The sequence below is a fragment of the Lactuca saligna genome, chromosome 1, assembly GCF_052625555.1.
Source record: "Lactuca saligna cultivar CGN05327 chromosome 1, ASM5262555v1, whole genome shotgun sequence".
Classification (NCBI taxonomy): Eukaryota; Viridiplantae; Streptophyta; class Magnoliopsida; order Asterales; family Asteraceae; genus Lactuca; species Lactuca saligna.
Genome location: NC_136417.1, coordinates 117,486,597 through 117,500,883, shown reverse-complemented (window position 1 = coordinate 117,500,883; position 14,287 = coordinate 117,486,597). Strand labels below are relative to the sequence as shown.

Below are 14,287 nucleotides of genomic sequence, written 5' to 3'. Positions count from 1 at the left end.
AATAATGCGCAAATTTAAACTATCCTAAAACAAAAAAATGAAAATGTAAACTAATAAAACCAAAAATAAATTGAGAAAAGAAAAATAAAAATAAAATAAAATAACTTAATCCTCAAAACGTATCATTTTTAGAAATCCCACAAGCACATCAAAGTGAGCTTTGTTAAATGGCTTTGCGATCAAATCCGCCACATTGTTATCAGTGTGGACCTGTTCTATTTGAATTAAAGATCATTCATAACAGTCTCTGATAAAGTGAATTTTAATGTCGATGTGTTTGGTTTTAGAGTGTTGGAATGGGTTTTTAGCAATTTGAATTGCCGCTTCATTATCACAATAGATAAGGGTTTCTAAGTAATTCAAACCGTAGTCCAACAACTGATGTTGGATCCAGATAACTTGAGAACAACAAGCTGATGCAGCAACGTATTCTGCCTCTGCTGTTGAAGTCGAGACAGTGTGCTGCTTCTTGCATTGCCATGAAACTAATCTATCACCTAGGTATTGACATTCTCCTGAAGTTGATTTCCTGTCAAGCTCATAGCCTCCATAATTATTGTCAGTAAAAGCATAAAGATCAAATTCAGAATTCTTCGGATACCAAAGACCCAATTTAGGGCTTCCTTTGATATACCGAAAAATTCTTTTAACAGCAATAAGATGAGAAAGTTTAGGATTAGCCTGATAACGTGCGCATTGACAGACTGCAAACATAATGTCAGGTCGACTTGTAGTAAGATACATCAGCGATCCGATCATCGATCGATAGAGAGTTTGATCTACGAGCTCGCCTTTAGGATCTGGAGTCAAGAGAGATCGTTCAGCCATCGGTGTTGAAGCAGATTTAGCATCGTGAAGCGCGAACTTCTCAAAAATATCCTCCACATACTTAGCTTGATGTAGCAGGATTCCGGTTGAATTCTGTTTAACCTGAAGCCCCAAAAACATGGTCATTTCTCACAACGAACTCATTTCAAATCCTTTCTTCATTACACTTTCGAACTCCTTGCAAAGCTGTTGGCTCGTTGATCCAAAGATTATGTCGTCGATGTATATTTATATGAGTATCTGGTCCTTGTCGACGTGCTTTATGAACAAAGTTTGATCGATAGTGCCGCGAGTGTAACCATGTTCGAGCAAATGCTTTGTTAGGGTTGCATACCATGCTCTAGGAGCTTGATGCAGCCCATATAACGCTTTTTCCAGCTTGTAGACATGATTAGGATACTTCGAGTCGACAAACCCTGGAGGTTGATCAACATAGATTTCTTCCTTCACCTTGCCACACAAGAAGGCAGTCTTGACATCCATCTGAAAAACAGTAAAGTTCATATACGAAGCATACGCTAGGAAGATACGAATAGCCTCCAGGCGAGCTACTGGAGCATAAACTTCAATGTAGTCAAGACCCTCGACTTGTCGAAACCCTCGAACTACCAATTGAGCATTGTTTTACACAATAACCCCTGAATCGTCCTGCTTGTTACGTAGACCCATCGTGTGTCAAGAGACTTTTTTCCCTTCGGTAACTCAACTAATTTCCAAACACCGAGTTTTTCAAATTGGTGCAACTCCTCATGCATTGCATCCACCCAGCTAGGTTCATTTAGAGCCATTTCTACATTCTTGGGCTCAATTTGAGAGATAAAGCAAGAATACAGACATGTATTTACGTCTCCACTCTGGCTTCTAGTTTTAACACCATCATCTAGCTGGCCAATGACGTTTTCGATCAGATGATCGCGTTGAGCTCTTGAGGGTATTTCTTGGCTGATGTCATTGAGAGAAACAGCAAGAGTGTGGATGTTGACACCTCCTTCATTTGTTGGTTGAGCAGCACCAGATGGTTCTGCGACATACTCATCTACAATAAGATCAGGAAAGAGCAATTCCATAAAGGTAGAAGAGACAGCGGAAGCATTATTCGGAACAAACTCTTTCTCTATAGATATATGAGGTGTCGTTACAGCATCAGAAGAATCAGTATGGACTGATTGAGGACTATCATGTTCCAAGAATGGGCTCCCTTAAGGAGTACAAGAAGACTCTCCCGAAAATGTTGCAGAAGGCTCCCCGTCAGGTGCAGCAGAAGGCTCCCCCTCAGATGCAGCAGAAGGCTCCCCCCTCAGATGCAGCAGGAGATCCTCCCTTATGCGAACCAGAGGTCTCTCCCTCAAGTGAAGCTTTGGCTTTCCCTTTTGATGAAGCAGAGGATTTAGATACAGGCTTGTACATGACTTCTTCATCTTCATCTTCAGAGATACTATTCCAATGCGAACCAGTTCTAGATACATCATTTGAATACACGTTTAAGGATTTGAAAAGTGACGTGTAATCAAACAACCAATCCGGACCCACTCTTGCGTCTGTCTCATTCTCTTCCAACCAACGCACGTCATAGGATTCCACAATCTGTTTGGTTTTCTTATTGTAGACTCTATAAGCGGTGCGAGCAGCATACCCTACAAAATAACAGTCATCGGCTTTGGCATTAAACTTCGGGTTGGCATCTAGGTGAAGAAGGGTGCAAGGACATCCAAATACTTGGAAATGACTGACTGACGGCTTGTGTTCATAGTAAATTTCATACGGAGTTTTTATTTGAGCTTTGTTGATAAGCACATTGTTCAAACATAACAGGCAGTGTTTATCGCCTCAACCCAAAAGCAGACTGGCAGCTTTGAGTCACACAACATCGTTCTTGCAGCGTCTTTGAGTGTTCTGTTCCGCCTTTCAGCAACACCATTTTGTTGAGGTGTATGAGCAGAACTAAATTGACGCAGGATACCCTTTTCAACGTAAAAGTGATTGAGAAGAGAATTCTTAAACTCTGTTCCATTATCGGTACGAAGCGCCTTCACCCTATGATTGGTCTGATTCTCAACAAGTACAATAAATTTCTTGATCAATTCAGTGACGCCAGCTTTGTTGGATAGAAAGAAAACCCACGTAAATCGAGAGAAATCATCAATCACAACTAAACAGTAAGTGCTTCTGTTGATGCTTAGCACGTTCACTGGACCAAACAAATCCATGTGAAGTAATTGAAGAACGTGACTGATTGAGTTGACCTGTTTTGGCAAGTGCGGCTTTCGATGATGCTTTCCTTGAGCGCACGACACACATTTTTTAAACGTAATAAAGTCTTTGACGGGCAGTCCACAGACCATCTCATTCTTCGCAAGACGATTTAGATTCTTGGCGTTAGCATGACCTAATCTTCGGTGCCACAACATTGCAGTTTGCTTGGAGATCTTGGAGAATAAACAAGTAACTTGCTCTGGTAGATTGCTATTCATATCAATGATATAGGCGTTCCCATCCCTTTTTGATTTTACGAGAATCCATTCTTCTGGGATGACTAAGCCTGGCTTTAAAATCATGCATTCCTTGTCAGTGAAACGCGTAAAATAGCCCTTGTCACAGATCTGTGAAATGCTTAACAGACTGTGTTTCAACTCGGGAGCAAAATTCACGTTTTCGAAACTTAGAACTCCATTTGACACGGTTCCCCTTTGAGTGATTTTTCCTCCATCTCCACCTGCAAAGGAGACATATCCCCCATTAAATGATTGAATGTTGTGCAGTTGTGCGATATCTCCTGTCATATGTCGGGAACAGCCACTGTCGACAAACCAGGGTCTGACGACATTTCCCCGCAACTGGCCCTGGAAAATGTGCGGGTTTAATTAGATTCGGGCACCCATGTCATGATCTTCCTGGATGATCCCGATGCCTTTTAAGATTTATCACATTTAAACTTCTCTGAGGACATAGATGATATATTAGGAGCAGGTTTGGTAGATTATAACTCACAAACATTCGATTAGGACAATTTCTAGCAATATGACCACTAGTACCACAATTAAAACAAATCTGCTTGTTAATGTTAGAACTTGTACTGCATTTATCAGATTTGTTTTCCCTACCAAGACCCTTGCTTCTCTCACAAGAACAAGCAACAGTATTAGGTTGTGAGGCAAGTGAAGGTGCTAAACTGGTGGAGGGTTGTGAAACTAGTGGTGTTTTAACATCTTTATCACAAACATTCAAATTGTCAACCAAATTGTTCAAAAATTTATCAGACATATTAGAAGCACTCAAAACAGTATCAGAAGTAACAACTGCTGTATTGGGAGAAATAAAAACAATATCAGACGAATGAAAAACACCCCAAGAACTATTGTCACTTAAAACATTCGAAAAAGAATTGTCTTTATTTAAAGCTAAAACTTCAGGTTTAGAATCAGTTTTATGTTCAGACACAGATCCTTTAACTTCGTGATGTGACTGATTCAAGGATTGATCTGCAGGAGAAGTAGAAATGTTAGTACTTTCAAGATTAATAAATCCTCCTGAAAAAAAAACCATAAGATTTGCCATAAACCATAAAAGATTCATTACCAATTTCTTCCTTGGACAGTGGCTTATTCATATATGAATGATTAAAGGGAGGTGGCACATTATTATATCCTAGACCTTTTGATTGATTTCTCTTATATTTCATGTTGTGGTCTATCATATTTGCAACTACCTCACTTGAATGATCATATTTTCTAACATCAAGTTTGGCAGTTTCAAATTTGCCACTTAAAGTTTCAATTTCAGCAACTAGTTCTGCGTTTTGTTTGACTACATAATCATAGTTTTCGCATTTATTACTGTAGTCCTCCTGGAGTTTTCTAAAGTCTTTTATTTTTTATTCTAGTTGAGCCTTAAGAGGTTTCTGACCTTTTCTAAGTTGATATCCTTCATATCTAAGGTCTTCTACATCCCTTTTTAATTTGTCATTTAATTCACGAAGGATTTTAAGGCTGTCTAGTTCGCTTTCTAAGTTTTCAATTTTATCATGTAGGGTTTTCACATAATCAATACAAGCCTGAGAACATGACGGGAGACTTACCTTGGATGAGTTAGGTTCATGAGAAGAGGATACCATCAAGGCAAACTGAAGCTTCATCACGTTGTCCTCAGCTGTAACAATCCATGCTGGAGTATCATCCCTTACCTGTGCCAAGTGAGCATTTTTTGGTCCAGAGATGTTGAGAGCTTGTATTTGATCTTCCCAGTCAAACGATTGTGCAACCATAGCCTTCTCATTGTTCGGCTGACCACTGCTTCGACTGTTTCCCACTGCAACAATTGTTCTGTCATTGTTTGCTCTTCTGTCCGAATGTGGGCAATCACGAGAAAAATGCCCTGGCTCGTGGTAGTTGAAGCACCGAAGCTTTCCTTTATTGAACCCAACCTTCCTGTCAGCGCTCATCCCCCAATTATCCTTTCCTGTCTTTTTGGCAAACTGTTTTGCCCTAAAGACTGCCATGGCAATTTTCCATGTGATGTCCATCTCCTCAACGTCCTCCGGATGGATTTGATCAAGATCTGCAAACGAAAATTGAGGAGGAAGTTCCCCAGCTACAAGTGCATTGTAGCAATTGATTAGCCCTGCAGTAAAGACAATGTTTTCATCAAGCTCCTTTCCCTTTGAAGAGGAAGCCACATTTGAAGGAGCAGTCAAAAATGATTGGTTATGTGGCTGGGGTATAGCTCAGGCAGAGGGAGCAGATGGATGAGAGAGCATCTGAGCCTGAGAAGGTGAATTGAAGGATAAACCTGCAGATGAATAAGGGAGTGAAGAAAAAGCATTGTTAGATGAAATGCCAAGGTTTGCAGCTGAGTATGAATTGACATGATTTATCTCTCTTTTCTTGTCATCAATATCACATGATTTGATGACAGCCATCACTTCAGCTAGGGTAAGGCGATTGAGGTCTTTAGTCTTCTTAATTACAGCCACATTCATGTCCCAAGATTTTGGGAGGGCATTCAATAGCTTCTTGTTAATTTCAAACTTTGTATAGAAGATCCCTGCCACTGTCATTTCCGTGTTGAGAGTTGTAAATCGCTGCAGTTGGGCTTCCAGGGTCTCTCCAGGCACACAGTTGAACATGTTAAACCGTTGCCTTAACATGTCTTGGGGACTTTCTTGCATATCCTCGTTTCCCTCATATACTTCAATCAGTGCCTCCCACAATGATAAAGCAGAAGTGTATTCCCTGAAACCTTGAGCAATGTCTGGTGAAAGAGCCATAGTTAAAATGGCCAATGCCTTTTCTTGTTCCTCGATAGTCACGAAATCTTCATCGGTGTAGTTTTCGATTTTCTTGTCCACCACCTGTCCTGCAACTGTAGTAGTGATTCTGATCGGATCCTTTATAATGCATTTCCACACCTTGAAGTCCTTCATCTTTATGTACTTTTCGATCCTGTATTTCCACTCGGGGAAACCATCAGTGGACATGAGCCTTGGAATGCGCGTGGTTGTACCCATCACAGCATCGAGTTCTTGATATTGATTAGGATTTTGTGATTCCATTTTTATGTAAAATTAAAATTAATTAATTATTAAATAAATTTTAATTTTAGATTTAAATAGATTTAATTAATTTTTTTTTAAATATTTACTGTTGATGGCTAAATTCCAAAAATTAATTAATTAAGCTTCGAGACGTGTTTACTGCCGATAAATGTTTACGGCCGTAAACTCCTTGTTTACGGCCCGCGAATTTTTCAAATTCTGAAACAGAAAATTTAAAGACAATTTATCTAAAATCGATTATCAGATAATCGATTTACGGCCAATGACTTTTTCTGTTAAAATTTATTTTATTTTAAGGATTGAATGCAGTAAAATATGATTATTAAAGTCCTTAAATCAAGAACTCGATTTACTGGACAAGGAAATTGTTTGCGGTGTATGATCTTGAAGAGCTTGCAGCCGTGAACTCGAGTTTACGGTCGTAAGCTAAGACCGTAAGCTCCTGAAATCACGAATTTCGACTGGAATAAAAACCCTTCTTTCGCTGTGAAGATCGTTTTGAGAAAAATCGCAACTGTAAGACGTCTTCGACACTGGTCTCGCTCTGATACCAATCGTAAAGCTCGAAAACGGATCTACCAATGATCAAAGACAAATAACAGATGCACAAGATGAAACAATAAGCAAATAAATACCAAATCGAGCTTGCATACGCTTTAAATCAATAAAACGGCAGATACAACTCGGAGAAAATACGAAGGCATCAACAACCTAACAAGTCTGACAAAACGCCCTATTTATAGACTGACTTACAACCGCAAGGAGTTTACGGCCGTAAGGAGTTTACGGTCGTAAACACATACACACCATAAACTCAAGACAAAATTGATTTTCCTACACAATCTCTACCACTAACTATTATGCCTATCCCAAACCATTATACGGGGTCTTTCAAGCTTTCCTTTTCCTTTAAGATCTTTCAAGGATTGTGCCTTATGTGATTGGCAAGCAGGACAGAAATTGGATTTTTGGCACTGATCCTTGGATTTTGAACCGAGACTGAAGGTTCGGCTCTGGTCCTTGGGTTTTGAACAGAGACTAGAGGTTCGACTCTGGGATCTGAAGTTCGGATCAAAACTGTGTTGTTGGTTATGAACTTTAGTATTGTTAGAATTGAAACTGGAGGTTCGGTTCTTAGAGTAAAAGGAATTTGGACCGAAACTTGGTTTTCGGTTCAACTGAATGTTGGCCTTGTTTGAGTGATTTCCAGCTTGAGCAACCTTCTTGGTTTGGACAAAGTCAGGATTTTGAGACTTCCAAAACTGTTTTCTCTCACTCAAGTTTTTCATGTACCTTTGATTTTTTTGGCGCTTTTGATCGGCCATTTGTTTTTTAGATTTATGGATATTGAAGCCTGGTTTTGGCTTTGGATTTTCCTTTTGAGTCTCGGCTGGATGGGACGCCTTCTTGTTTCTTCTAGTATCTCTTTCGTTCCACTTGTGCTTGGTTTGGCGAAACTTGAGGGTTTGTTAATGGGTTCTGGAACGTATCTACCTTTCACCCTCCATGAGGTTTGCTCTGACAAGCCGACAGTTTCGTCTGCATTATCAATAGGAGCTGACTAGAAGAAATCGTCACAACCTCCAGCGTTGTCTTGATCTATCAAAATTTCCAGTTCTGCTGTTTGTCTTTCTATTACTCCTTTAACAGCATAGACTTGATTTGGAACCCTTTGAACTTTTTGGTAGACCACTGTGTTTTCTTTGAGTTTCTTCGACTTGTTATTTGTTAAGTGAGCATATTCAACCGAGTTTTCAAATATAAGCGGTTTTTCAGTCTCGGTTTTGCTCTTTAGAAACTCTGAGCAATCGATTACGTCTTCCACGGAGATCTCACTCATCTCACTTTCATCATCAAACTCAAATGTACTCTCAATATTCATCGTCATCAATTTGGCATTTGACGAGTCAAATGATTTTAAGGTCTCGGTTTTAATTTTTAACTTATCGTTTTCATCTAAGAGCACTTTTAACATGCATTTATGTTCCTTAGAGTCAATGAAAGTTTCAATTTTGTCCAGACCTATTTTATAAGCAATGGAAGTTTCTTCCAAGGACATGATAGATTCACATTCAGCAATGACCACATCCTCCTTAAACTCAAGGAAGGGCAAGATTATTTTATGAATCTTTTTCCCTATTTCACAATCTAAATGCAATTGCGTGATATTAGTATATAAACGTTTAGCAATCAAGCAAAAAACGTTACGTTGTTTCAAAAATCTTAAATTGTCTCGTTGCAAATAAATTATTTCATCCCTCGCCCTAACTAACTCCTGCTCCTTCAGCTCAATCCATATTCGTCTCTCCTTACTCTTCGTTGACAACCTGCTAATTTGGTCAGTTAGGTTAGAATTTGTTAAGCGAGTTTGCATGAGACTTCGGCTTAGATTATTAAATTTGAATTTTAGTTCATTTAATTCCTTTTCATAATCGATTGCCGGAATTTTAAGAGATTCAAGAAGGGATTGTACCTTTTTGATCAAACGATCGCAGTCGTTGATCTTCTCACTGACAGGCTTGGCGGCAAAGCATTTTTCTTCATGTAGATTCGGTTCCTCATGCTCACTCTCGGTTGACACTCCAGCCGTCACCATTAGGCATCTTCCATTCACTTTCTCATCCTCTTGTCTCGCCACAAAAGCTCTACCGTGTGTTGGCCTTCTCACCTCTTCATCCTCTGAATCTATGGACCACACTTCAACCCCGCCAAATTCGTCATCAATCACCTTTTCTTGAACAATCAAGGCGTTCATTGGACCAGCACTAGTTTTCTTCTTCTTTATCTCTTAAAGCTTTCTCATATGATAAGCTTCATCATCTTCACTCTCTCTTCTCTCGGCTAACTTTTTCAACATGCAATCCTTGGCAAAGTGATTCTTTCCGTGACAGTAATTGCAATCATACCCTGAGTCACCCACTGGTTTGTTCTCCTTCTTTTCATCCTCCTGCTGAGATGTATTCTTTGGCTCTTACTTTACCTTTTTTGAACTATAGCTTCCTTGCCAGTTTCGGTTCTTACTGACAGGGAATTTCTTCCGAGCAAACTTCTTTGGATTCGACACCATCATCGCATACTCATCACTCGTAAGATCACACTCCGACATGTCATCTTCCTCTTCTTCTTCAATCACATTTTTGTTCTTTGAGACAAGAGCTAGTGAGCCGACACCAGAGACTAACTTCACTTCTTTTGACATTGTGCTTTCATGAGACTTTAGAATTCCCATAAGTTTCGCTAGGGAATAAGCCTTGAATTGTTCATGTGCTTTCACGGTTGAGACAATCGCCATCCACTCGGGTCTTAAACCATTCCGGAAGGTGACTTTCTGTTCAATACCCTTCCTTTCAATACCATGCTTTGTCATCTTGTTGAGCAGATGATTGTAGCGATTAAACATCTGAAGCAAGGTTTCTTCAGGTTTTTGTGCAAACGCCCCGAACTTAGAGAGAGGCAGAGTTTGAATAGAGTGTTCTAGATCCTCATCGGTTGAATACAGTTCTTTCAACCTATCCCATATGTCCTTAGCTGTAGTGCATGAACTCACTAACTGGAAGGTGTTAGCTTGTAAAGCAAATCTGATCATTCTTAACACCTTTACATTGCACAGCAGTTTATCTTTTTCGTCCTGAGGAATCTTATCCTCGTCTGCTATCAGTTTGTTATACTCCTTTTGGGTTCCACATCTGTATTCGTTCCAGAGTGAACAAACGGACCCAACGTGATTGCTTCCCAGATGAGATACCCGTTATCATCAGACCCAACCACATAATCTTCAAAGTGATGCGCCCATACCTCATAATCCTGCGTGTAAAGAATGGGTACTCTTGTAGTAGATCCAATGTTGTTGGAGATGTTGATGGGATTAGATTGTACGTCGTCTTGAGACATGATGAGCCTTCCTTGAAACTATTAGAGTCTGACCTGTAAACTTGAGAATAAGGTTTTATCAAAAACACCAGTTTCCGTCGATAAGAAAACGACGGCTCCTATATATTCGATAAAAGCGGAAACCCTATAGTATTCTTCAAACAGAAGGAATGTGTATTTGTTACACAGTCTCCTACTCTGATACCAATTGTTGGAATTAAAATTCTAGTAGGATCGATATGTTCTAAACAGTAAATAAAGCAATAAGAACAAGACACAGGAATGGCTCAAACAATGCTGAATGATTAAACTTTAACACCCCAGAAGAGCTCGATGAAGAACTTCGACTCTAGAGGTGTTTTAGGGTTAAAGAACGATAATCTAAGTAATAAACTCAAGAACGTATCTAATGCATACATGCATGCACTATATATACTACATAACCCTAACAAAACACGCATGGACAGGCCCAATCCGGTTAATACAAAACAAAGCCCATGATGCAACATATTTATCCTACACAAATATGTCCATATATGTTGATACAACATCTTTTATGGCATGTTCCTACAAACCAAGAAATTATTTTGAGCATACACTCATCTCTATAGGATATGTAGACTGTTCTCATTTCAATATAGGCAATAATACAACCTATAGTTTTAGCAAATCAATTGTCAAAAGGATAATATCCGCAAAAGATTGGGGATTGAGTAACCTTCATAAAAAAGAATTTTCAATACCTGAATCGAAAGTGTTTTTAAATTTAATTATTGGGGTTATATTGATAGTTTTCATAAAGCATTTTTATATGAAAGTCCCAATCGAAAATATTCTTGGTTTATTAAAGTTTATGAAAATGTTTATAAACAAACTATTCCAGTATGGTTCATAAGATGGTGAATATCATATGGTCCAAGTATATATATATTCTTCTTGAAGATCCGTTTAGAAAACTATATGGTTAATGGATACCAATCTTTCCTAAATATAAAGAAGCTTCAACCCAAATTAAGGGTGGAACCGAAGTTCTATCTTCTTTACATTTCTTTATTGTATTTTCTATTCCATGGATATGGAAATAGGTTCCTAAAGTGGATTATAGTACAAATAAATTCTCAACTTTACAAATGTTATACCTCTCAAAAATTTGGCCATAAATGTTGCAAAAGGACCCAGAAACAAAGGAATTATATTCCCAACAAACTATTGATAATATGAAGTAGAAAAGTCAATAAATTTGATCAAAAATAGAAAGGTCAAGAAAATATTTTTCATAAAATAGCAGAAGATTTTAAAGCTAAAACTAAGAAGGAGCCATCTAAACAAGATATTATTAAAGCATATCTTGCTTTAGTTAAGGAATACCTGATCAAAAAAATTTATTAACCCGTATCCACAAAATCAGATAGCTCGATGATTTCATCTGAAGAGGAGAATCAGTCTCAATTCTTAGTTGGTGAATCCCAAATATTGAAGATAATTTCCCTTGAGTATATAAAAACAATTTACTCAGAAAGAATCTTTCAAAAGACAAAGAATCAACAGCACAATAGGCCGCATTGGAAGAAAGTAAGGTATAATAATTCAACTTTACTATAATGAGGCTCTCCATTATCATAAAGAATGGAGTCATTTTATCAGATGTATAATTTTATCGGCCATATTACTACGCCTCTCTATTATTTATATAAATTAGTTTTAATTTTAGTTATAAGGGCTTGTATGTTTTCATTTTGAGGTAGAGTTTTTTGACCTCCCTTTCTTTCTATTGTAAAAGAAAACCCTTCTTAGTTTGCAATAATATTTAAAGTTTGGAGGATCAGCATTCACTTGAAAGCCTTATACTTTGTAAGTTTCTTACCTTATTTATATTATTCAAGAAATTTAATTTGGTTTGTATTAGCCTAATGGAAGGCTAAATTACTTAAGTGTTGAATAATCTATGAAATTATTTCATGACTTGATTATGGAATAGTATGAGGAAAATTTAATATATATATATATATATATATATATATATATATATATATATATATATATATATATATATATATATATATATATATATATATATATTACAAAAAAAATCTTAAAATATTTTAATTAAATTATTGTTTGATGACTATACCGATCGTTTGAGAACAATTATATATTCTGGTAACCATAAGTCGTAAGTGAGCCCATGTATTGCCAATAGGTGGTGTTTTTAAAGGCCAATATTTAATGACTCGGTTTTACCAATAGGTGGCATTGTTTATATTGGTTGTGGAGGTGGTGGTGGTGGCAGAGGTGGTGGTGGTGGTTGGTGGCAGCGGTGGTGGTGAAGTGGAGGCAGTATATTCATATATGAATACAATTATATGTGAATATTACTCATCCCCCATTGCCCCGGTACGCTTTAGCGTTTTCTAGCAAAAATAAATAATTAGTTGAGAATGGTTCCCCGATTCTCAACTTTTTTTTTTATTTTCTCAATAGATCTTACATCTATATATATATATATATATATATATATATATATATATATATATATATATATATATATATAGTTATATATAGTTATAATGTCAATGGACATCTATTGTGCGGACGTATGTGGATAGTCCTATTCTATGAGAATGACTAAGAGAATAGGTTGTGTGTAACGTGAATACATTCAACAATACACAACTATCATAATTATCATGCATTCATCCACATTATTATTCATATATATAATCAAATTGTAAACATGCTTTGTCAATGTAACCCCTAAAAGAATTGTATTTTGTTTACATCTGGAATAAAATAAGTATAGTCAAACTCATAAAAAGTATATCTATTGGTTAAACGTAAATTCAAGTGGAATGAAAGCCAAACAAGATGTCAATTCACTTCAAATCGTTCATCACAAACACAATATCAACACTTCATCTCCACCGGGTTCACCATGTATGCTTTTTCTTTTTTTCTTTTTTAAAATTCATTATTGTTTTAGGTTTTTTGAAAATTATAATTAGGAACATGCATTTAATTTATGCCATAAATGTCTTGTTATGCCATTGATAGTTGGTTATAGAATAATGATTTCTTTAATTTTATATGTTAGGGTTTATTTGAATAATGAGTTATACACACATATAAAAAAAATTAAAGGAAAAACAACACGATCTTCCACAGTTTATCTTAAAATAGATGAAATTTCAAGATATTCAATGTTCTTTACCTGTTGATGTGGATTTTGATAGTTCAACCAAAAACTTACGCCTTTCCAACAAGAGACATTGGAGGCTCGCATCGATTTAGCATTTCATGGTTTTAGTATTGGGTTATGAGAGTTCTTAGACAATAAACAGGACAACGGAAGCAACATAAAATCATAACTCACATAAGGAAATATGTTCACTAGATCTAGGAAACTAGTACATAAACATAATCAAGAGGGACAAAATACATACACTTGTGTTCTTTGGTTTCTTTGATTCCACCGGTTCTCAACTTTTTTTTCTCAATAGATCTTACATCTATATATATATATATATATATATATATATATATATATATATATATATATATATATATATATATAGTTATATATAGTTATATATAGTTATATATAGTTATAATGTCGATGGACATCTATTGTGCGGACGTATGTGGACAGTCCTATTCTATGAGAATGACTAAGAGAATAGGTTGTGTGTAACGTGAATACATTCAACAATACACAACTATCATAATTATCATGCATTCATCCACATTATTATTCATGAATAAAATTAAATACAATATATGGTATAATGATATTTATAGTTGTTATTATGATTAGTTAATTTTATAAACTTTATTTTCTTAAGATATTAATTTCTATCATTGTAATTATTTAAAACATCAAACATTGTTTTTGTTTTTAAAGATAACGATATAATTTTTGTGGATAATGTTACTTTTAACTATTGTTGTTGTGAGTTATTTTAAATAACGTATTTGAAAACTCCTAATTATTTTAATTTGGTTTAAGAAGCTTAACTTTTTTAAAATTTATTTGATGAATAT

General features: G+C 36.5%; 1 protein-coding gene across 1 annotated transcript; it reads right to left on the bottom strand.

The window, feature by feature from the left end:
- Positions 1-4,175: 4,175 nt before the first annotated feature.
- On the bottom strand, positions 4,176-6,413 carry LOC145000743 (uncharacterized). Its single transcript, XM_078960017.1, has 2 exons — positions 4,904-6,413; positions 4,176-4,307 (listed from the first exon to the last, which is right to left on the bottom strand). The coding sequence occupies exon 1, from the start codon at positions 6,374-6,376 to the stop codon at positions 5,549-5,551; it is 828 nt and encodes a 275-aa protein (XP_078816143.1). The 5' UTR covers positions 6,377-6,413; the 3' UTR covers positions 4,176-4,307; positions 4,904-5,548.
- Between the last annotated feature and the right edge of the window lie 7,874 nt (positions 6,414-14,287).